Source organism: Carassius auratus, chromosome 22 (genome assembly GCF_003368295.1).
Source record: "Carassius auratus strain Wakin chromosome 22, ASM336829v1, whole genome shotgun sequence".
Lineage (NCBI taxonomy): Eukaryota > Metazoa > Chordata > Actinopteri > Cypriniformes > Cyprinidae > Carassius > Carassius auratus.
This window is the reverse complement of record NC_039264.1, coordinates 18,980,398-19,003,376: the sequence shown is the minus strand read 5'-3', so window position 1 is coordinate 19,003,376 and position 22,979 is coordinate 18,980,398. Positions and strand designations below refer to the sequence as shown.

The 22,979-nt window shown below is 36.6% G+C and overlaps 1 protein-coding gene across 1 annotated transcript in view; it reads right to left on the bottom strand.

Annotated features, from left to right (window-relative positions):
* Nucleotides 1-2,648: 2,648 nt before the first annotated feature.
* The window catches only part of p3h2 (prolyl 3-hydroxylase 2), a 43,766-nt gene continuing 23,435 nt past the window's right edge, over nucleotides 2,649-22,979 (bottom strand). Inside the window, exons 2-15 of the mRNA XM_026198075.1 lie at nucleotides 16,557-16,709; nucleotides 16,248-16,437; nucleotides 12,963-13,094; nucleotides 12,108-12,235; nucleotides 10,423-10,512; nucleotides 9,736-9,776; nucleotides 9,568-9,659; nucleotides 8,978-9,105; nucleotides 8,726-8,821; nucleotides 8,042-8,192; nucleotides 7,547-7,664; nucleotides 7,302-7,377; nucleotides 7,078-7,218; nucleotides 2,649-3,792 (exon numbers count right to left, since the gene is read on the bottom strand). Coding sequence (XP_026053860.1) covers nucleotides 3,700-3,792; nucleotides 7,078-7,218; nucleotides 7,302-7,377; nucleotides 7,547-7,664; nucleotides 8,042-8,192; nucleotides 8,726-8,821; nucleotides 8,978-9,105; nucleotides 9,568-9,659; nucleotides 9,736-9,776; nucleotides 10,423-10,512; nucleotides 12,108-12,235; nucleotides 12,963-13,094; nucleotides 16,248-16,437; nucleotides 16,557-16,709 — 1,629 coding nt within the window. The 3' untranslated portion in view covers nucleotides 2,649-3,699. The remainder of the gene's footprint in view (nucleotides 3,793-7,077; nucleotides 7,219-7,301; nucleotides 7,378-7,546; nucleotides 7,665-8,041; nucleotides 8,193-8,725; nucleotides 8,822-8,977; nucleotides 9,106-9,567; nucleotides 9,660-9,735; nucleotides 9,777-10,422; nucleotides 10,513-12,107; nucleotides 12,236-12,962; nucleotides 13,095-16,247; nucleotides 16,438-16,556; nucleotides 16,710-22,979) is intronic.

Sequence of the window (22,979 nt, the reverse complement as noted above, 5' to 3'; positions counted from 1 at the left end):
TTAATGACTATGACAATTGTAGAGTCACACTGAAGGCATCAAGGGCTATTTGACCAAGAAGGAGAGTGATGGGGTGCTGCGCCAGATGACCTGGCCTCCAGAGTCACCGGACCTGAACCCAATCGAGATGGTTTAGGGGTGAGCTGGACCGCAGACAGAAGGGAAAAGGGCCAACAAGTGCTAAGCATCTCTCGTGGAACTCCTTCAAGACTGTTGGAAGAGCATTTCAGGAGACTACCTCTTGAAGCTCATCAAGAGAATGCCAAGAGTGTGCAAAGCAGTAATCAAAGCAAAAGGTGGCTACTTTGAAGAACCTAGAATATGACATTTTCAGTTGTTTCACACTTTTATTGTTATGTATATAATTCCATATATAATGCCACATGTGTTTATTCATAGTTTTGATGCCTTCAGTGTGAATCTACAATTTTCATAGTCGTGAAAATAAAGAAAACTCTTTGGATGAGAAGGTGTGTCCAAACTTTTGGTCTGTACTGTAACTACAAATTTATTTAAATACAAATCATTCAACAAACAATGTTAGCAGAAGATATTATAATCTGGACAAAGGCTAAATGTCTTTTTTAGCTCAGTGAATATTTCAAAGGGTATGTTTATTTTTGAAAGTCAGTTTCTTTGTCAAATATCATAAAGCCTTGAATACATTCAGTTTAAATTTATTATCCAAGGTGTAACACACAGTTAATACATTTTTTCTTTATAATAGTGGGGCATGTTGTCACAATGGGAATGTACCATTTAATGACATGGTATAAGCTGTTTAACAGCTTCTTGGCAAAACATAAAGAGCAAAACGGTTGTGAAGCACAAACAGATTCATGAAACAGCAACAAATGTGAAGACCATTGTTTTTGTCCATAAATACTTTAGATAATAAATTGCATAAATGTATGTACAGTATAACATGTAAAAAACTGAATTTACTTAAGCTAAATTAAGAGACCTTTTTTAACTAAACATCAGAAACTTACATTCAATATCACTTGCTAAGTGAAACACTCATTTGTGTAATCCGACTTAAAATCAAATATTTACTGAGGAAAACGCCTTTGTGTCGATTAGCCAAGGATATATTTTAATCATGAAGTGTCAGAAACAGTCCATCCCGAAATATTGACCAATTCTTTGTGGTAAATCTGAACTTTGTTTGAAACAAACTAGGCTTTAAAACAGAATGAATTTCACTTACCTGTGAGTAAAAGAACAAGGACAATACTGCACAGTCCATCCATGCCTAAGATGGGCACAGAGCGGGTCTTGATTTATAAACCCCCCTCAAAACAAAATGGTCTGAACAAGAAGAAAAAGACTCTTTTAAAAGATAGATTCAACTTCAATGAACACAACACCTGCCGTCTTTAAACGAGGACGTGTGAATCTTCCTCTCGCTCGTGGTGATAGTTAAAGCTCTGGCAGAGATATCTAGACTGGTTCCTGTGTGGTCATGCATATATGAATAGAGCTATCTATTGATACCTTATGAAAATATTTTTGAGTTGTCTTCCTGTAGAAGCTTAAGTCTATTAGTGAAGTAACTGCAAATGATTAATTCAACTTGCACCGATCAAAAACAGCACCTGGAGTCTTTATATGAGGACACCTGAAGCTTTCTCATTCACTCGTGATGGTTAAAGCTGGTGAAGTCTGGCAGAAATACTTACAGTAAATGGGTTCCTGTGTGGTTATGCATATATGTAAGTGTTATATAAATAGCTTCTGGTGGCATCTTCCTGTAAAAGAGTCTACTAGAAATTGTTCAACTACATTGTCCGCCTTTTGCTCATGGCCATTTGTAACATGAATTTGCTAATTATATGGTTTTATCTACTTCCAGTTATTCCAGCTGAACAAAAACAGTCTTTATGCTGATTGATATCACAAACTGGTATTTGTTATTATTTTAATTTATTGTCATAATTATGAACACATTGGTTTGTAGAGCAAATAGTTTCATTGTTATACACACTTTGCTATTCTTCCAGTTATTTACATATAGCGGCTAATGCATTGAAACAGATTTGGAGAAATTTAGGTAACCATTACATCACTTGCTCACCAGTGGATCCTTTGTAGTGAATGGGTGCCGTCAGAATGAGAGTCAAAACAGCTGTTAAAAACATCACAAGAATCCATAAGTAATCGCCATAACTCCAGTTCATCAATTATTTTGGCCAGAAGTGACAATTAATGTTAAAATGCCTTTATTGGCTTGTTTTTATAAAAAAACAGTTTTTTTTTTCACTTCACAAGATTTTTTCTGATGTACTGGAGTACTTGCGAATTAGTAATATTTTTCATCAGCTCTTTTGCACTCTCATTCTCACGGCACCCATTCACCGCAGAGGACCCATTGGTGAGCAAGTGATGAAATGATAATTACTCCAAATCTGCTCTGATGAAGAAACAAACTCATCTCCATGTTGAATAGCCTGAGGGTGAGGGAACTTTCGGCATATTTTTCAATTTTTTTTTATAAGTATCTGAAAAAGCCTGATGGAACTTAAGGGCAAGAACAGGGCAACTAAATTGAACCTCAGATTGAAACCCTATTTTCCCTACGTGTCAAATATTTTGCTTGTGTTTGTACTGCATAATGTATATAAAAATCATTGCAAGTAAAGGAGACATATGTATAATTGAGTCTTTAATTTAAAATACATATTGCAAACTTCATTGTGCATTGCATACAGTAAAAGCAGAGTTAAATACTCATGTAATTAAATATTAGTGAGAAAAAGTGGCCATCATCCTTGTTTAAATTCAACAAGAGCTGAGGCAAATGTGTAAAGCACATTTCAACTACACACAGAAAGAGATGTTACAGGAGACAATGAATTTGAAAGGAAAGGACAATTAATATGCCAGATTTATGTTCAAATTCCTTGAAACAGGAACAAATAGCATCTTTTATTAAAAAGGTTCCTAACATCAAATGCTGACGCTTGCTATTATAGCCGTCTACGATCAAACTAGAGCATAGCTTGAGTCAGTTCATTTGTAAACAGTATAAATTAACTCATCTGAAAGCACAGTGGTGTCACAATGTGAAGGAAGCTAGTTCACCATTAAAACAACTGATAGCTACGGTATCTTAATTTCACAGAAGAATATACAGTAAGTATATAACTGTGCAAATACTCATTTTTCATAGTCTGTTTCATTAGGTAACTTGGATTATGTGTAGTTAAGTTAACTTGAATATAAAATACATCTAAAAAAGCTATGTATATATGTTGTCGTACAGTGTCAATTCACTCTTTGGTGATACGAATGGCATTTGATTCAATAAAGCCAAAGTCAAACCATACTTTCCTTGATAGAAATTGAAATGATGTTCCCGGTTTCTTTTAAAGTGAACATTAAAAGATATTGAGAACCCATTTTACTTCAGTAATTTGATGTAAACAGGATATTAGGACAGAAAAGTGATTGTGAAAACTCCATGGAATAATTTTGAGTCGATTTTGATTTCATGTTGACTTTAAAGTTATGAAACCAAATAACTGTGAACTGGGATTTGATATGCACACATAGGCCTTATAATAACAACAACAACAATAATAAAATTCTCACAAACAGAAACAAAATATGACACAGTAAAAAAATAAAATCATTCTGATCATTCAATAAATAAGTAATGACGTGAACCCTGTGCTTTTTCTCCCATTGGTTGATGGACTATAACTCGTCTTTTGGGTTTATATGCAGGCCGTGGTCCCACGTGTGCTGACTATCAAGGGCTTGAATCACCTCATCAGCTTGAAGCCTCTCCTGCAATTAGATTAAACACACATTATATTTCATCATATTTTATCACATCACCAGAAGTCTAAAGTATTTGAGTAAATGCAATTAATTACTGTACTTTAGTATCTTCTTGGAAACTCAAATTTTAATGAGTATTAAAGATATTAACAACTTTTACTTTTTGAATGAGTATCTATACTCTTTACTCCACGACATTTGTAACGAGTGTTTGCATTTATACATTACATTTTGGATGGCACCTAGTAGGGCTGTCAAAATGGCTGAAAAGCTAACTTGAATTTTGTACTTGCGTATTATCAGTATTCAAATTATATTCAAATTTAAAAGGCATAATTTTGGTTTGGGGGGGGGGGGGCTTTTTTCCTGAGGCCACAAGAGGGTGCATTGCGCGAAATATTAGTAAAACACGTTTCTTAAAAGCAATAATATAACATGACAATCTTAAAAAATAAAAAGTGCATAATGTACGTATCGTACGTTGCAGGGTGTAACCAGCACAACCAGAACTACCAGTGACGCAAGTATACAATGATTGGCCAGAAACTTTTGAAAACAAACTCTGTGTAAACATACTGTAAACATTGTGTCAACTTATTTCGCAAGTATGGTGAACAGCGTTAAATATACGGACGCTGAAGTGCTTGCACTTCAACCAAGTGTAGCACTGTGACTTCCAGATATCAATGGAGAATCTTAATCCTCCTTTCTGTTCTTTCAAACGTATACATCAACATTCCATGTCCGTTATTGTGAAATCAGCGAGACACAACCAAAACACAGCTCCAATCACAGTGTTAATGTTATTCTTCTTTGTCAATGTTGTTGAATGCAGCGCAAAATGGCATCGCTGTCGACCAGCTTACTTTATATGCTAGTACACACTGTCGATGTGAATGAAACCCTTTAAATGGTACTGGGAAATAGGTCGCGAAAGATCATCCCAATACTTTAGTACTGTACATTTAGATCTGGAACTAAAGCCGTGAAAAAGGCCCTGGGTTAATGGGCCTTTTGGGTTAACTCGGATGGGTTAAATGCAGAGCACGAATTCTGAGTATGGGTCACCATACTTGGCTGAATGTCACTTCACTCACTCATTCACTCACTCACTCATAGCAATAGCACAGCTGTGCATTATATATTCAACCCACACAACATAATGGGAGACATGTCATATTCAAAAAAGGACAAATAGTTGGTGTGTGTTTTGTTGGCGCATCTGTAACCAGGACAGCATGTTTCTGTGGTGTATCGAGAGCCACAGTTTCCATTGTAATGTTGGCATACTACCACAAAGGATAAACCACATCTAACAGGAGTATCTGTCGATGTAAGAGGAAGCAGTCTGAAAGGGATGTGACCTAGATTGTATCCAAAAAACAAAACCACTCCCCAACTCACTGCTGAATTTAATGTGTACCTCGATTCGTCAGGAGCTCCACAGAGTCAACATTCATAGTCGGGCTGCTGTAGCCAAACATGTGGTCATCTGTGTCAATGGCAAAAGTCTGTTTCAGTGATCCCAGAGCAAATCTTGGGCTAATGGATAATGTGAAACCTACTGTTCTCTGATGAGCCCACATTCACTTCCACATGGTTGGTTTTGGCTGCAATATTGTTGCACGCTCTAGGCCCACTACTGGTGCTAGACAGGCAACACTACCAAACCATCCTGGGGTGTACTAGGGGTGTAACGTTACACAAACATCACAGTTCACTACATACCTCAGTTTTGATGTCACAGTTCGGTATGGTTTTAGTACAGCGGGGGTAAAAATTAGTCAGTCTATTGTTCATTATCTGTTCATCTTCACATCTTCTCTTCACAGCAGTTCATTCAGTGTACTGTTTGAGTAAATGAATTACTGCGGGATATTGGTTTGATTGAGCTTAAGTCATTTGTGGATTTAAAGCGTATTGGAGACGCGAACCGTTTCAAACGATTCAGTTCGATTTGATGAACTGGTTCAAAAAGATCTGGTTACATCGAATGATTTGTTCGCGAACCGGATATCCAGACTGCTTTGTTTTGAACTCTCTCTCACAACAGACATGAAAGAGAAGCGATGTTGAATAAAGTCGTAGTTTTTGCTATTTTTGGACCAACATGTATTTTTGATGCTTCAAGAAATTCCAATGGACCCTCTGATGTCACATGGACTACTTTGATGATGTTTATCTTACCTTTCTGGACATGGACAGTAGACCGTACACAGAGTTTCAATGGAGGGACTGAGAGCTCTCGGACTAAATCTGAAATATCTTAAACTGTGTTCCGAAGATAAACGGAGGACTAATGGTTTTGGAACGACATGAGGGTAAGTTATTAATGACATAATTTTGCTTTTTGGGTGAACTATCCCTTTAACTATATAAGATTTCATTACATTAATATAGTATTTAAGATTACAATTAAAGGGTTTGCCACGGCGCTAGGGTGATGCAGTGGAGACAAATTGTTGAATAAAGTCATTGTTTTTATTTTCTTTGCGCTGTAGCTTCGTAAAATTATGGTTGAATCCCCAGTGTCACATAGATTATTTTACAGATGTCCTTACTGCGCTTCTGGACCCTAATTGTGGTTATTACAATGGGAGGATCACAGAGCTTTCAGAAATCCCTTACGTAAGGGATAATGTACACCCAGCTGGTCATTCTCTCAGAATAAACCCCCGACAGGGTGATCAGGTCTTGTATCAGCCTGAAGGTATAAGAAGTATTAGATATCTGAAGTTTGAACTGTATTTTACAAGCCAATTTTCTTCAGTGTATATAAATGTTTTTGTGCTCTTATAGAGGTTTTATATAATGCCCTGTTTATTTCACAAAAAAAAAAAAAATATATATATATATATTATATACGATATGATATGACCCCTATAACAGTGTACAAGTCAAACCAGGTACAGCACTGGCATTCATTTAAAGTGGTCAAGGTTCACTGAGATGCGTGTAGAAATACTCCAGGTCAAAGGCCTTAGAAATGTGCGCTAAGTAAATATAAGCAAGATGGGCATCATTTCAGTGTACTGTGAGAACAGGAAGTGGTTTGGCGGCTTGACACTTCACTGGTGGGTATAACACTTCTGAACAGCAGGCCATATGCGGCTCAGGACTTGTGCTTAATGAACATTGGAAAATTCCACTTCCTCTAAAATTACATTTTCCAACTAGACAGAATTTAGTGACATAAATACATACATGGCGCCGTGTAAATGTCACTGGCATTACTAAAAGCTAAACAAAGACTGAATGTGCTCTTTATGACAGACATGCACGATTTCTCACCAGTTCCCTGTAGAGGGGGTCTAAAGTGAACCAGAGCGCCACAGCACAGCGCTGCCCCCTAGTGACCGCTCGCACACCGTGTGGATTCTCACCGCCGGACGAGAACCCCACCATCCGCCCGCACCTGGGCTTCACTGAGGCCTGCGACGGGAAAACAGAGCGCTTAAATGCCAAACTCCACCCGAGATGACAGATGAGCTAAACGCACAGTAATTTTTCCTCACGGTGACAGTCTTGGCATCCATTTCTGTAAAGATGAATTCTCCACCATCAAAATCCCCGTTCAGATACAGCAGGGCACTGAATGACCGTAAAAAAGAGAGACGGAATATAATTAATACAAACTACTTTGTTTAAAACTTTATTAGTGAATAACAATGATACCTAACCAGGCTCACATTTAGTTTAAAGTACAGCTGTTTTGACTACTGAAGAGGGTTTTAAAGCAGTTAAAACACTTATTTCTTACCTGTAGTCTCGGTAAGTGTAAGCGGGGGGCTCTTTCCAGCACTCATTCGCTTCTGGGTCCAGAAGACAGTTGTCAGCGTGTATTGGGTGACTGAGGTCGTTTCTGTGGTCCTGCTGACCTGATCAATAAAATGTAAATAAAACATTATTTAAAAAAAAGAAGACATATACATATATATATATATATATATATATATATATATATATATATATATATATATATATAGGTTTAACAATATATTATATGTAGAAATGTGACAAATATTTAACAAATTTGAAGTGGATCAGAAAAGTTCAAAGACAAGCATGCGTATTGTTTTGGTTTTAGGACAACTTTGATGAAAGGTTTTGATCCACAATGTCGACTACTAGAGCAAGTGTATAGATATATAGGTATATATAGCTCATGACGCAGCATTATGTGTAGGATACGGTGACTTAAGTAATCCAAATGTGGTTTAATCTGAGGTAGAAACTGAGAGCTGAGGTGACGTACCAGATATGGCGGTCCTACACACTAAATGTGTGTATGAGAAATGCAGAGTAGAGTTTAGCATGAAGTATGACTCAATGATCCGCCTGGCCTTCTCACTGACATCATAAAAGAGGCGGGCACTTTTCAAAGGAACTCGTCCCTCGTAGCCATACTGCAAAGATAAATAATGAATAATTAATTTAGATTTATTTTTGCAGTTTTTGCTTTTATTGTGATAGGACAGTGTAGAGGAGACAGGAAGCGGGAGAGAGAGGGGGCGGGACAGGAAAAGGTCCTCAAGCTGGGAATCAAACTTGGGACGCCTGCAGCGCCACAACGTTTTATGTCGACGAAATGCACACAAGGCTATAAGCATCGACACATAATTAATCATTGACTTTATAATATTCTTTACTGTTTAAATATTACGACTTTGTTCATTCAAAAAGTACATAAATCTTTAAAAAATAATATTAATAAATTGAAATTGTAATTTTAAGTACATTTAAATTCCAAATAACAATACTGTTAAGAACTATTAAATAAAACTGGACGGTTTTACCCAATGTTTGTGTGTCCAATACATTTTTCATGCTGTTAGCTTAGCAAAATGCTAACACTTTTTTTTTTTTTTTTTTTACATTGGATTGATGTGTCACTCTATTTGTGTTTTGTGTCAGCAAGTGTTAAAAACATAGGTTTTACCTTCAGCGTTTTCAATACTGTCGCCCCTTCGAATTTCTCATTTGGTGTGTGAGGAGACATTTTCCCCTTGTAGCCGTCGCCAGCTGCAGTGACAATCTAAGGAAATATTCATATTAATTAACACCCCGAACAGTCAAAGTACTTAACTGTAAAGTTATAGAACATCTGGCAGGAAGTGAAATACAATTCTATATAACATGAACTGATCTGTTGTACACTCTGAGAATGACGTAACAGAAGTTAGACTCTCACCTGTGCCAGCTGTTTGAGCTCAGAGCACTCGTCCTCACTGATGACTTCATCAAAAAGCACCCTCTGACTTCCGTTCAAGGTGACAGAGTTTTGAACAAGTCGTACATTCTCATACAGCAGTGGACCTCCTATACACACGTACACAACCGCAAAATTACATTTAATAACCAATACAAATGTTAAACATTGAAACATGAATGGAAATATAACGAATGTTCTGAACCAGTTTTTTTTTTCTTCTTCTTCAGTATTCAGTATAACTAGGATCGCAAAAAGGTGGACATTTTCCAATGAATGTAAAAAATATGCTACAGTTTTTGGAAACGTTACAGGATTTTTTTGGAATATCCCAGGGATTTTTGGAAAGATTTCGGAAATTTACGGGAAATTTTCCACACTTTACATCCTTAAGTCTAACATTTCTGCCATTTTTTTGTAGCATCTCTATGATGTTGCATTATATAGAAATTATTTTCATATCTGGGTGGAGTACAAATGTAACTGTTCACCTATTTTGGTCCCTCTTGCATTTTGTTCAAGTTTTGTATATTGTCTATTACAATATTTATAAGTCAGAAACAGTATATCACCTTCTCGCAGCTCATGTAACACAGGCATTGTGATATTTCTCTTTGCTGATATTGGCACATAGTCCATCCAGCCATCAGTACCAGAAGGAATCCTAAAGAGACACATTCAACACATAAGCTCCTAACATTATTATTATTAAGCTTTATTATATTAATGAAAATGCCTACCTGTTAGCATCTTCTCTACTGCCTGAACTACTCCAGTAGTGCTGAGGGGAAACAACAATTAGCATATATTAAAAACTACAGTTATGAAGAGATATGCCTTTATGATATTTGGGCTTGTTTGATGATCCCACCACAAGTGGGCGATGTAGGCTGGTTGTGTAATGTCAAATCTTACAGGAGCACCTGTTCCCTGTCACAGCTGTTGCAAGACTGAACCATTTCTAAATTCATGTTATGACTCATTCCCAATGTCTACATGGTACATTTGAACCATTTCATGATATTTGATTCCACTTACATTTGCGAAGCAAACCCTAAATTAATATAAACATAGAAATATCTATACATTTGCAAGACGTTTAAAAAGAAAACAATCCACTTTTAAACATATAGAATGTAAAAGATCTGTCGTGACTAGCTAATCCGTTTCTACAACAATGCATCCTATTGTGGTGGTTAATCAGTGAGTTTAGTCTTTTTTAGGGATATGCCCTCCAGATTGTTTCCCTTGGATAACCACATATTGTTTTGCTATGTAAATAAGAATTAAACAACAATAAATAATCGAGAAAAAAGAACAACCGTATACATCTTTTATAATAATAGGTAATGATCAAGTAGATCAAAGACCTTCTTAAAAAGGCATAGAAAGAAAGAAATGACAGACTTGAGATTTTGTGAACTTACCCCTTCAATATAGGGCACTCCAAGATTACTGCTGCCAATGAGGAGCAGATCTAACTCCTGTTTGTGCCGCCTTAGATACTGTTCAGCTTCCTGGGGCATAAAAAAAAACATAGTGAGACTGAATATATTTCCTACATGCCATAGGTTATAGATTATGGCCTCCTAAAACATCTTGTCAATGACCCAAAAAAATAAAAAGTGACCTTAGAGATGAATGATTTAGTCTCAGTCTAAAATTAAGCTTGTCCACAACCTTTGCGATTTCTCTTCGCTTCTTCCAGGACTTTTTATTAGTGGTCTCTGGCACTCATTTAAAGCAAATTACTATAAATGGAGCAAAGTCTGCTGCTAAGTGTGGTTGAGACAACGTAAAATGGCAGCCTTGGTGCCCTTTTGGGGGAAAAGTTACATTGGTAGCATGTGCGGCTTCGTGTTCTTCGATTGCAAACAGCTCGCAAATTGTTTCTGGGAGCTTTAAGGTGTTTCTGTGAAACTGTTTTACTCAGCTCCCTGTTCAGAAAACTATGCTGTCAGCACAGTATCTCAGCGGTGGGCTAACAAGGTCCCAAAGGAACTAGAAATGTGGGCAATCAGATGTGGCGGTAAGCCAGATAGATGGAAACAGTCTGCAATGGGGTGGAAAAGAATGTATTTGGTTGTTGTGAGCTAAGAACTGAAGGATATTGCAGTGAAAGACGTATTCAAGCCCCCTGGCTCTGATGTCATGTGGCTTTTACAGTGCTAATAGCTTCCAGGCTTTCCAGCAAGAGACTCTTTGGGATGGTTCAAGAGTGCGTGCAGTCACTACTGTACATCTCGAAATCCAAACACACTAAACACATGATTATTCCAGTGTGTTTATGCTCGCTGGAATCCTGCAAAATTCTGCACTTGGGGAATAAGTCTACTATAGGGATTTCGTATTGAATCTGGACCGGGATGATCTGGATCTGTCAAAACGTTGCAGGTGGTGACCCAAGAACTATCAACATTATGAACTTTAACTTGCTCAATGGGACTGTTTGCTAGTGTATGGTAAGTTAATTTAAAGACAAGCATCAACTAAAGAGAACATTTTTGAATTAGGTCTATCTCAGGAGACCTTAAGATTGAGAACAATAAATTGAGACCTTGAGAACAATAAATGTCTCTATAAACAGTTTGTCAGTGGCTATCATGACTGTCAAATGGCATCTGGTTAAAAGAAATAAGAATGTCAGAGATAAAGAAAAGGAAAAATTATTTATAAAAATGTACCATGTTCTTAGAACTCTTTGTATTCATACAGTTTTGAAAAACATTAAACCATTTTAAAGAATTAAGTGGTGAAAGTTTTTTTTTTCTTTCTTGCATGTGATGTACATCTGAGTAAAGCAGATTATTGAAAGTTATTGAAGTTACTTATATATATATATATATAAGTAATTATTTTCAAAAGCATTTTTACAGTTTTTTTTTTTACTTTTTTTCAATTAAAAAATATTCTGTTTTATTTCAAGTAGCTAAACACAAACGTGAACTACTCATTCATTAATATACTTTTAGGCACCACATGACATTTTACAACCTGAACAAACCTTTGCTTGCCTATTAACCTTTACACAGTCATGAGGATCTGCAGGGCTCCTCTCTATGACTTCATTTCCTGTTTTAAGTTTTCTGCATCTTGCACTACCATGTCTCACCTTACGAGGCTGACCATCATGTCCCAGCACTTCCCTGTAATACTCCATATTCTCAGTCATGAACTCTTCACCTTCGTGGAACAACAGGTAGGTCAACGCACACTCCAACGCCTCTTCATTCCTCCCAGCTGAACACACAGAGAAAAGAAACAGCTATTCAGTGTTGATGTAGCCACCAGGGTTCCGTTTCTCGGCTCATCTTGGGAGATTATTCATCCTGTGAGGCTGTCTGATTTTTTGGAGTCATCTTTTCCCACAGTCACGTTTATTTCCTTTTGGAGACACGCATGCTCGGAAACATTCGCATTCCAGGCCAGTGACCACAATGGAACAAACGCCACAGGGGTGAGCGAGTGGAAACACGCGGCTCTGAGATTTGCTACAAAGACGGCACTTACACACACCTGAAAGACTTGCCATTTTATGAACAATAAGCAGTAATATCAAAAATGTTTAATCTCAGAGCTCTTTTTCTGGAGGTGGAAGGAAAAGATCTTCTTTAACATTTTCCAAGAAGAAATCAATCAAGTCTGAAATATTTATCAGACTCTCCCTTTCCTTTAGAGCAAGTAGTTTCATGATTAATGGTTTTGTCATTTCAAAATTATTTTCAAGGTGCTTTTAATCTGATTATAATTACTGCTGACATTTTCTTTCCAATACTGACTAATTCTACATTTTGTCTGATGTAAGTCAGTTGGCTGTTGCCAATATCTTCTATCCAAGAAGAGTCCAAGATCCAAGAAGAGAAATGGGGTTAGATACAAAATCAAATCCAAAGACTTGAGAAGTACTGCAAGGCTGTGAAGGAGAGAACACTCATTCTAGCTAGTATTGACATGTATAGAGGTCTACCTTGGAAATAGGCAAATTGTAGGTAGTCGTAATGCAGTGGCAGGTAGTTTTCCACAGGCGACAGGCGACCGGGGCGCGTAGCCAAGTCTCGGACACACTCGTGCTGACAGTGAAGAACCTGTGTGTAATGATCTGGAAGACAAAGTTCAACATGATTTAGATTAGGGGTCTCAAGTTCAAATTAGCTTGGGCCAATAGTCAGTTCGAATTCTCCATCTTGAACCAGTTGCAAGAAAAAGATGTTTTTTGAACTACATGCCATTACATTCATAAAAACAAAGGTTCAATAGGTGTTTTGCAGTGATGCTAAAGAAGAACCATTTTGGTTCCTCGAAGAACCTTTCAGTGAATTGCTCTCGAGAGAACTACTGTATCTTTTCTTATTCTGAAGAACCATTGAATACTCTGAAGAAACGTCTTCCACTATAGAATCTTTTGTTTAATGGAAAGATTCCATGGATATACATTCTTAAAAATGTTCTTTTCTTAGGGGTTTTCAGACTAGAGGAACCTTTTCATAGTTCCTAGAGCTATTTTTGGACGTACCCACTTTTTGGCACGTTTGCACCGCAGGAACTAAGAAACGTCTTAGTTCAAGAAACTCTATTTGGGAGAACTAAATAAGCTTCTATTTCAGAGTAGGGTCTAAAGCTAGCTGTTGATATTTGTAAATGCTGCCGATAAAGATATCGCTGTTGGTCGCTTAAGAGTTCATACTGCTGTTGCGTAAATGCATGCAGGCTATAGTTCTCGGAACAGAGATCTTAGATCTATGCAGTGTGAAAAGGCCTATAGAAGAACCTTTTTTGTTTCCTCACAGAACCTTTCAGTTAACAATTCTTAAGAAAATGATTTTCTCTTACTGTGAAGTCCATTTAATATTCTAAAGAAAATATGAGGAATAAAGAACACCACATGTCGCAAAGCACATGTAGTGAGATCATCTAACTGGGATCAAATCAAAGATGTTCAATCAGAGGTGCCTGGTGTATTTCATGTGGACAAGGTTGAAGATTAAATTAGAGAGCTGAGAAGACTCACTTAAAAGGGTTTCATGATGTGGTGGATGGGTTGTAGGCAGATTGATCTCAGATGAAAGTGCAAGTATATTCACAAATTAAAAAGATGAGAAAGATCTGTTGTCAATAGAGAGCTTAAGAAGCGTATTATGGGATGGAGACACTATTTGATTAAATTGTTCTGTGTTAGTCTATTCATGTATTCACAAAGGCATATAACTAGCTCTTGTCTTCTTTTATAAATATAACAAAGAAAACATAGAAACCATGAAAATTATGATGGTGACCAACCCATCTGCCTTAAAAACCTTTTGTTCATACAGCAGAAAATGAGTTCATAATTGTAGCATAGATTCATGTAATTGCATACCAAAAAAGTGTCCAATCCCACAATCCCTAAACAATGTCTCCATTCTAACCAAAACATACATACACATATGCTCTCAGATCCTTTAATGTGCACAAACACACCCAACGGACAAAACATGTCAGTGACATCATTCTGAATATTTTCCAGAGATTTCTTGCTGAAGTCTGAGACATAACATAAACCCTGAAGCTAATGTCAGAAACACTGACGACTCCCATGAAGAACAAGTCCTTTCATGACCGGCCAATTCTTCACATTTAGGCCATAAACAGACGTCAATCATGCAACAGTCTTTCACATCCTTCCTTAATCAGTAAAATACAATCAGCAATAATTAAGAACCATTATGGCAGCTCAATGACATGCATTGTCTTGGAAGCCAAATGTTAGGGGGATGTTATGACAAGTGTAAGTGAATCACAACTCCTGGTTTGACTTTTATGGACTTTCACATGGTTAAAAGATGTCAGTTAGATGTATTAGCTTAATTTAGTGCATATTATGCAACTATTTTACTGAAATGTGACAACTTTAACTGAAAGAAGCTAAAAATCACTAGCCAGCATTGTGAGATCTGTATCAACAACTTTATTATTATTTTTTTAAGTTTTTTGAAAGAAGTGTATTTATTTGATCAAAAGTACAGTAAAAATATTTCTATTGTGAAATGAATATAAATATTTGAAACAGCTGTTTTCTACAGTATTTAAATATATTTCAACGTGTAATTTACTTCTGTAATCAAAGCTGAAATTTCAGTCTTCATTGTCACATGATCCTTTATAATTTTCTTTATGATCTGAGTTTCTGAGCAAACTTATTATCAGTTTTGAAAATAGTTGTGCTGATTCATTTATTTTGTGGAAACCTTGATACATTTATTAAAAAATGAAATAAAAACGGCATTTATTTGAAAATATAAATATTTTGTACAATTATACGTCTTTACCGTCTCTTTTGATCAATTTATTGCATCCTACTGAATTTATTTTTACATTTCTTTAAAAATATATCTTACTTTTCCCAAAGTTTTGTGCTTTTGAATAATAAGACACTAGAATCTGCGAGGATAATACAAAATGATCACCCTCTTTGGGTTTATTTTGAGAAAATGACCAGCTGAGCACAAATTAAATTAATGTTGACTGTTTGTGATCACCAAGTAACATACTTGTCACTAATTAAATTCATTTGACGTGTGATCAAAGGTGTGTATAATAAACACTGAAAAACAAAACATTAAATTAAAGCTAAACATATTAAATATACTGCCACTTTATATTAGCATTAAATAGTTTTCTTTATTTAAAATTGAGGTCAGTTGGACTGCAAGTGGCCAGCTGAATTTCAAACAGTAGTCTGGTTTTAGGCAGGAATGCAATCCAGACAAAACATGACTCATGTTATGAATGATTAACAGACACTAACTAGTTTTTCCTGTGCAACTTCACAGGCTGATGTTAAAATGAGCAACTTCTGTATTGATAAATAATAAATCATAAAAGTGAATTCAGCTTTGATCCAAAGAAGCTTTTTAAATTGTACGCTTTGTTCAAAACGCTATAGGGCAGCCATATGTCACACTCTTTGAAGCTGTTCATTGGTGAACTATCATGACCTGCCTGTCAAGACACAACAATAACAGATAGTATTTCAAACTAAGGTCAAACATTTGTATCTCTTGCCTACTCAGAAATGACCTACATCGAGGTCATAGAATGGGAAGATCTCCATTTCTGGAAACACAAATAGCTCAGAAACATAATATCCTCAATAGAAAGTCCCAAAGAACCACATGAGTACGGAAAATTTCCCAGACCCTTCTCAAGATCACGGATGATAGCTTTAACAGATTAGAAGGAAGCAGAAAAGCTCTGAGTAAAAAAGCATCTGTACCTGAGATTAGCTCGTAGAGGTTGTATTTGTACAAGACATGTTTCTGCTCCTCGAAGTGCTGTGGCCCTTCACAGAGGGCTCGACACTCCACATCTGCATGGTAATACTCAGTCAGAGCCTCTTCAAAGAGCGTCACAGACTCTTCGTAGTTGCCTTTGTCATAGAGCTTGACCCCAGCAAAGAAGGCTTTCTGTAAATAAAGAAAGACACACTTCATGATGCTGAACTTGGTGTTCTGGCTTTGTAGAATGTCCGTGAAGGTTCAAGAAGCATTAAACATTGCCGTAATTGGGGTCAGCTGTCACTCACCTGGTGTGGGCGGGATTCCCGGTCAGTAAAGTCTTCCTCTTTTACACCTTTCTGGGCTTTGTACTGCTCCAGGTCCTCTCCCATCTCCACATGCTCAGGGTTGGCCTGGAAATACGTATGAGCAGCAGATGCAGCTTTGTCCAGTTGCCCGAGCTTTTTTTGAAGGGAAACAGAACAAAACCATTTAAAAAATAACCTTTGGAAGCCCACTGTTAACACATTTTTGAGTTTTACCGCCCAAATATTGAGAAATTACATTGTAAGTATGTCAAATAATGTTGTAAACACAGTATAGCCAATTTGAACAAGCACTGAAATTCATTTTGGTCTGAACTGGTCTCTTCAGCAGGGAAGCTCCTTGTGGCCTCTGAAAGGGATTACAATTTTGAATAAATATACCAGAGACTGTTTAAATCATAATTCCAATGAATTCTGCTTTATCACAGGAGGAAAAAATGTCTAAACAAGTTCACAGAAGCTGTCAGCAGTTATTTTTCGGCCTTTATGAATTGCAGACCTCAATCTGTTCTGCAGATCTTGGTTTGGCATTAGTTTATTTAATTCTTACTAGGAACAACATATTGTATGAATAGAACTCTGTTTTATATTTATACTAAATAACTTGTGCATTGCAAAAATTATAACAAAGTTGATGATTCGCAGAAAAACAGACCACCAGAAATCACAAAACACATCAGAAGGCTATCAGCATCAAGACTTCCAGGTCCAAACAGATTACGATTTCATTATCACTGAATACCAAAGCTTTATTTTCAACAAAACGTCCTTAAATACACAAACTTACAGCAAACAAGTTCCATGAATCACAATGAACGGTGCTACATAATTCTTTTTGAGGTATGCTTTGGTCACTATTTTCTTTTGTTGTATGGTAAAGATAAGCCTAAGATGTTAAAAGTTGAATAAATAAGCTTTCCATTACTGTATGGTTTATTAGGATTGCACAATATTTGGCCATAAAACAACTATTTGAAAATCTGGAATCTAAATATTGAGAAAATCGCCTTTAAATTTGTCCAAATGAAGTTTTTAGCAATGCATATTACTAATCAGAAATTACGTTTTGATATATTTATTGTAGGAAATGTACTAAATATCTTCATGGAACATGATATTTATTTAATATCCTAATGATTTTGGGCATAAAAGAAAAATCTATAAATTTGACCCATACAATGTATTGTTGGCAATTGCTACAAATATAACCGTGCTACTTATGACTGGTTTTGTGATCTAGTGTCACGAATATATTATTTTTTGTGCACACAGTCCAATGACATGAAGAACCTCCATGGAACCTTTACATTTTAGAAAAGGTTCTTTATAGTGGAACAAAAAGTTCTAAGCAAAAATGGTTCCCTGAAATGTTCTTTTCTAATGCATCTCTACAAAAAACACCCTCTGAAACCTTTATTTTAAACACTGTAGAACAATATCATGGAACTTCTGATGTCTCCTGATACACCCATAGATGAACCAATGCACAGTGGAAAAGATGATCCCGAATCATCCGCCTCTTTTATTTTTTCCTCATAATTTGCGACTCAGCCAAGGTTTGGTCTTTTATGTTAGGGAATGAGGCTGGGGGGCTAAAGGCTTAAGAGGATATGCTTGGTTGCCTCTGAAAGGCCAAAGAGCAAACTAGCGTTGACTGCATTCCTGTCTTCTTTCTACCACCCCCTCGTCCACACACACCCACACAGCCTTGTGTTCCAGCTGCGAATGGATTGCAAAGACCCTGATTGGATATACAGTTTTTTTGTATCGCGTCCAAATGCTGACCTGTCTGATTTTCTTCTAAAGCAGGTCAGAATCCAGGAGCTGAAGCCAAAATGCAACTTGGCCCCTCAGATCCGAATGTTATGTTCAGTCACCTGCCTTGTTTATCACATGCACTACAGTAGTGAATCGAAAAATCCTCATGCCCTGACAAATCCTGTACTCGTCACAGAACAGTGACAAAAGAGTTCACAAGAGGTGACTGGAAAAGGGCCCAGCTAGACACAAAAGCTCAAATGCAGCTGGGATTTAGTCCGGCTGGGTGCATAGTCTGCTCACATCCACGCATCTCTTGCAGCCATTTTCTCAATTTATTTACCAAAATCAGAAGTTATGAGACTTCAAAACCACAGAATTTTGTGGCATTTTTTGTGTGTTTTATGTTCCCGTATTAAAATCGTTGCCTCAAAAATTTTCATGTTTGCCTCTGCAGAAATGTTAACAACCATCATAAATTAGGGAAATTAATATTTTGAAGTAGCTGCTTTTCTTTGCAGTGTAACAACCTCCTTTAAACCAGAACTGTTAGTAGTTAAGTTCCCTCAGGCCTTGTGGACATTGCACATAGTAGTTTGTTGCCATGCACACATTTAAAGACTTATCTAAAGAGTAATATTATCCACATTTGACACATTTAACTGCAAATTAGGTACATTTTATAAGGTATTCCGCTGGTACATGTTATGGTATTTTATGAAATGTTATGTTGTCATGTTATGCCATGTACTTTTGGTATAACCTATCACAATATAACATAACCTTACATCCAACCTACAGCAAAATAACCTAACATATAACCTAGCATAACATGCATCCTAACATAACATAAGCTAACCTAACATAACCTAACATCCAAACTACAGTAACAAAGCCTAACATACTGTATAACCTATAACATATACTGTAAGCTAACCTAACCTAACATCCAACCTCCAGTAACATAACATAACTTAACATATAGCCTAACAACACATGCAACCTGACATCATGTTTGGTGTCATTTTTAAAGATCTCTGTGCGATTGCTAAAATGGATGGGGAGTGTTCCCCTTTAGGGTCTGTGAGAATGTTTATCTGTCTCCAGCCAGGTGTGACCCTGGATCACAGAACCTAACAACCAAAAGGTCTTTTATGTTTTTACTGGTTTGAAGATTTCTTTGTTGTCTGGTCTGAGTATATTAGGGAAGTGACAAAACACTACTTTTGGATCCTATAGCCAGAAACTCCCATGCAGTGAAGCCCCTTTCACACTGCACTTTGGACCCGGAAAAATGCTGGAAAATTGCTGAAATCTACAGTAACATAATAAAACCTAATTTATAATCTATAACTTATAAGATAACTTAACATCCAGTCTACAGTAGCATAACATAACCTAACATACTGAAATTAATTAATCACGATTAATCATTTGACAGCACTAATATAAACTAACCTAACATATAACTGGAAACAACATAATCTATAATATAACACCTAAGCTAACCTCAGTTATGATTTGGGGCCTTTTGTTGTAGACTTTGGCTTAATTATCATGGCTGAATATAATATCTAAACAATGACCTGAGTCTCACTGACCATGCTGCCAGCGAGTTTTGTGAAGACATTTATTAGTTTTTTCTTCAACAGATGGTTTTACAGCTGAGATACTCATTTCACACACACTTACACACAAATCCACAGTGTTGGCTTTCCAGATATTCTCAACAAACCCATTACATAAAAAATGTAGTATGCGTAAAAAACAATTTCCCCTTCATTTTATGTCAAATGGATACACCCCCACAGACAAACTAAGTGTGTGCAACACTTTGAAAAAGGTCAACTTTAACCCACATCAACCAGCAGTTTGTTCCTAATAGCATAAACAGCCTTCAGCTAACATTTTGCCTTTTGGGTAAATATTTTCCAGAAAGAGCACCTGTGAGTCTCGTAACTGCTCTTTAATATACTTCACCACAGTTTCCCCCCCCCTGCATCTCCAGCCAGAGTTTACAAACCATTTACTCACTGGCTGTAAAAAAAGAAAAACATCCTGTTTGATGTGGTATAACATCATAGCCAAGACAAGCACCATTTATGCTTTTTTTTTAAGTTGAAAAAGGCAAAGAATGTCAACAACATGTTGATTGGACTGTAGATGCTTTCATGTTCTGAGAAAAACCTTTGTTTGGTAGAGATAAACTATAAACATTCAAGGCCCTATCATACACCCGGCGCAATGCGATGCAAGGCGCAGCGCAAGTGTGTTTGCTAGTTTCAGTCCAGCGCCATTTGCATTTTCCCATCAAGCGCCACGTCGTTTAAATAGCAAATGCATTTGCACCCATATGTGCGCCCATGGGCATGCTGGTCTAAAATAAGAGGCTAATTAAATATAAAAATGCCAACATGTCATTATGGATAGTCATCGCATGTATCAGAATTAGGAATTTTATTTGCTCGCACACGAACAGCGCCGAATCATCTCTGAGACGTGTTCTGTCTTTGCGCATGCCAAATTCCTCCGTGTAAATAGCAAATCTGTCATGGCACGAGCACAACTGGCTTCTTAAAGGGAATGGAAGATGAGACTCTGATTGGTTTATTGCATGTTACGCCCCAAAAACACCCATTACTCATTAAGAGAATAGGGACAACCCATTTAGACCATGCACCCGGGTGCGTCAACCGTTTTTCCGTCGTTAAAATAGCAAAAGTGGATTAAGACACGCCCTGAGTGCAACTGCGCCAAGCGCTTTACACTTTGCATTTAAATAGTTAAAATAGGGCCCTCTGTGTTTTAAGTGTTAACAAGGAAAGAAAGCATGTATAAATGTGATTTTCTTGGATTAAGTATACTACACTAAAGTCTCTACAAATTATTTAATCATTTAGAAGACACATTCATCCAGTGACTTACAAATGGGGAAACACAATCAATTTATAGTTTAAGCTAATAAAAAATTACATATTCACGGGGGAAATATGTCTATTAAGCCTTTATTTGGTACTTTTTTTGCTTGTATCAATTATAAATAAAGCTTAATCGGGTCCATAGCAAACAAAGACTTATTATTCATTGTGTACTGTAATCTAAGGATAAGCTACTATTGAACAAATATTCAATGGAATACTTCGGCGTGTATCTAATAAAATCAGTGCGCTGTATATTGACCGAAGTAGTGATATTGACTTCGAGCTGAAAACTGCCCTGGTTTCACTCAACACTAAGCAATAGAGAAACCACAAGAATCTGTGCAAATGCACTGAACTCCCTATATTAAATCCAGTGTGTTTACAAGTGGGGTTAATTTAGATAGCTGTGTCTTGTTATTTATACTTTACTTCCAAACGTTTTCCAATTTCCATCTTAAACTTGACTTTAGATTTTAGTAAATTTACCTAGCAATATTAACCTAGCAATGATAATAAGGAATAGTGGGAGTCACATCATGCAAGTCCTGCTTTACAAAACATAACCTTAAATGTAAAAAAAAAAGCTATTTAAACAGTATGTTTTCCCTGGTAAACCACAATGTAAACTCCAAAGATTCTTATAAACAAAGTAGTAAGAATTGCTTGTCGTAGTCTTTATTTTTAAGTAAATTTGGATAAAAGTGTCTACAAAATGAATAAATGTAAAATTTCTGTTTCATACTAAGTAGGCCGCTTTATAATTATACATTATTTTTAGTAAAACCATTATAAAATGTATAGCATCCTCTTTTCAGTATGTTTCTGTATTTTCAAATTAAACGTAATGTCAACTTAAGAACTTCTTGATGCATTTATTCTGTTTACTTCAAAAAAACTTCCATGGCATTGGCATCCTTGTTAAATTTGCATAGCAAGTTTTGATTGGTTTTCTTTGTGCATTTATTTACTGAATGTGACTGAGCTTTTCATTCATGCATCTATTTTAACAATCTATGGTTCTGTCTACTGTCCCTGTCCCTTTTTCTATGCGGTGTGGCCATTCGTCCACACGCAAACGCAACACCAGGTCACTGAAACCAAACATTATTGAAAACTCCTGCCAGGGTGAAGATTTTCAAAAACTCCAGTTGCAGTGTTATTGTGTAGACTGCGAAACCGAAATTTTTGGCCTGTGATGACGGAGCATGCACTGTTATCTCCGCCTACTGGAAACTTATTCAGGCTTCTGATTGGCCAACATGGCTTTATGTTGGCTTGGCACGATCTTAACTGCTTCATAGCATGCTTTTGCATTTTCATGTGGATGGAGATTTTTTTTTTTTTAAAGGAAGAAGGAAAAACTCCATTTATAAAAGTACCTGTGTACAGGTACGTGTGGACATGGCCTACATCTGCTTTAAAAGAAAATACAAGCGTTCCTAAAACTTGAAACACAACATGTGATTTCTGTGCCATTAGGACCAAATATCCTCAATAGAAACATCATCTTTAAAAATAGATTTTTGCCCAAACTAAATACATTTCAGCATAAATGATGAACTGAGCTTTTGTGGCACAAAACATCAGATTGAAGCAGTCACCAACAAATTTTCTTCCACTAACAAGTCTCAACTAACCCACTTTCTCTATCAATATAAAACCTATTCATCCCATGTTGACCTGTCTTTCTTCATGGCAGTTAAACCTCAAAACCAAGCGGCTGTGG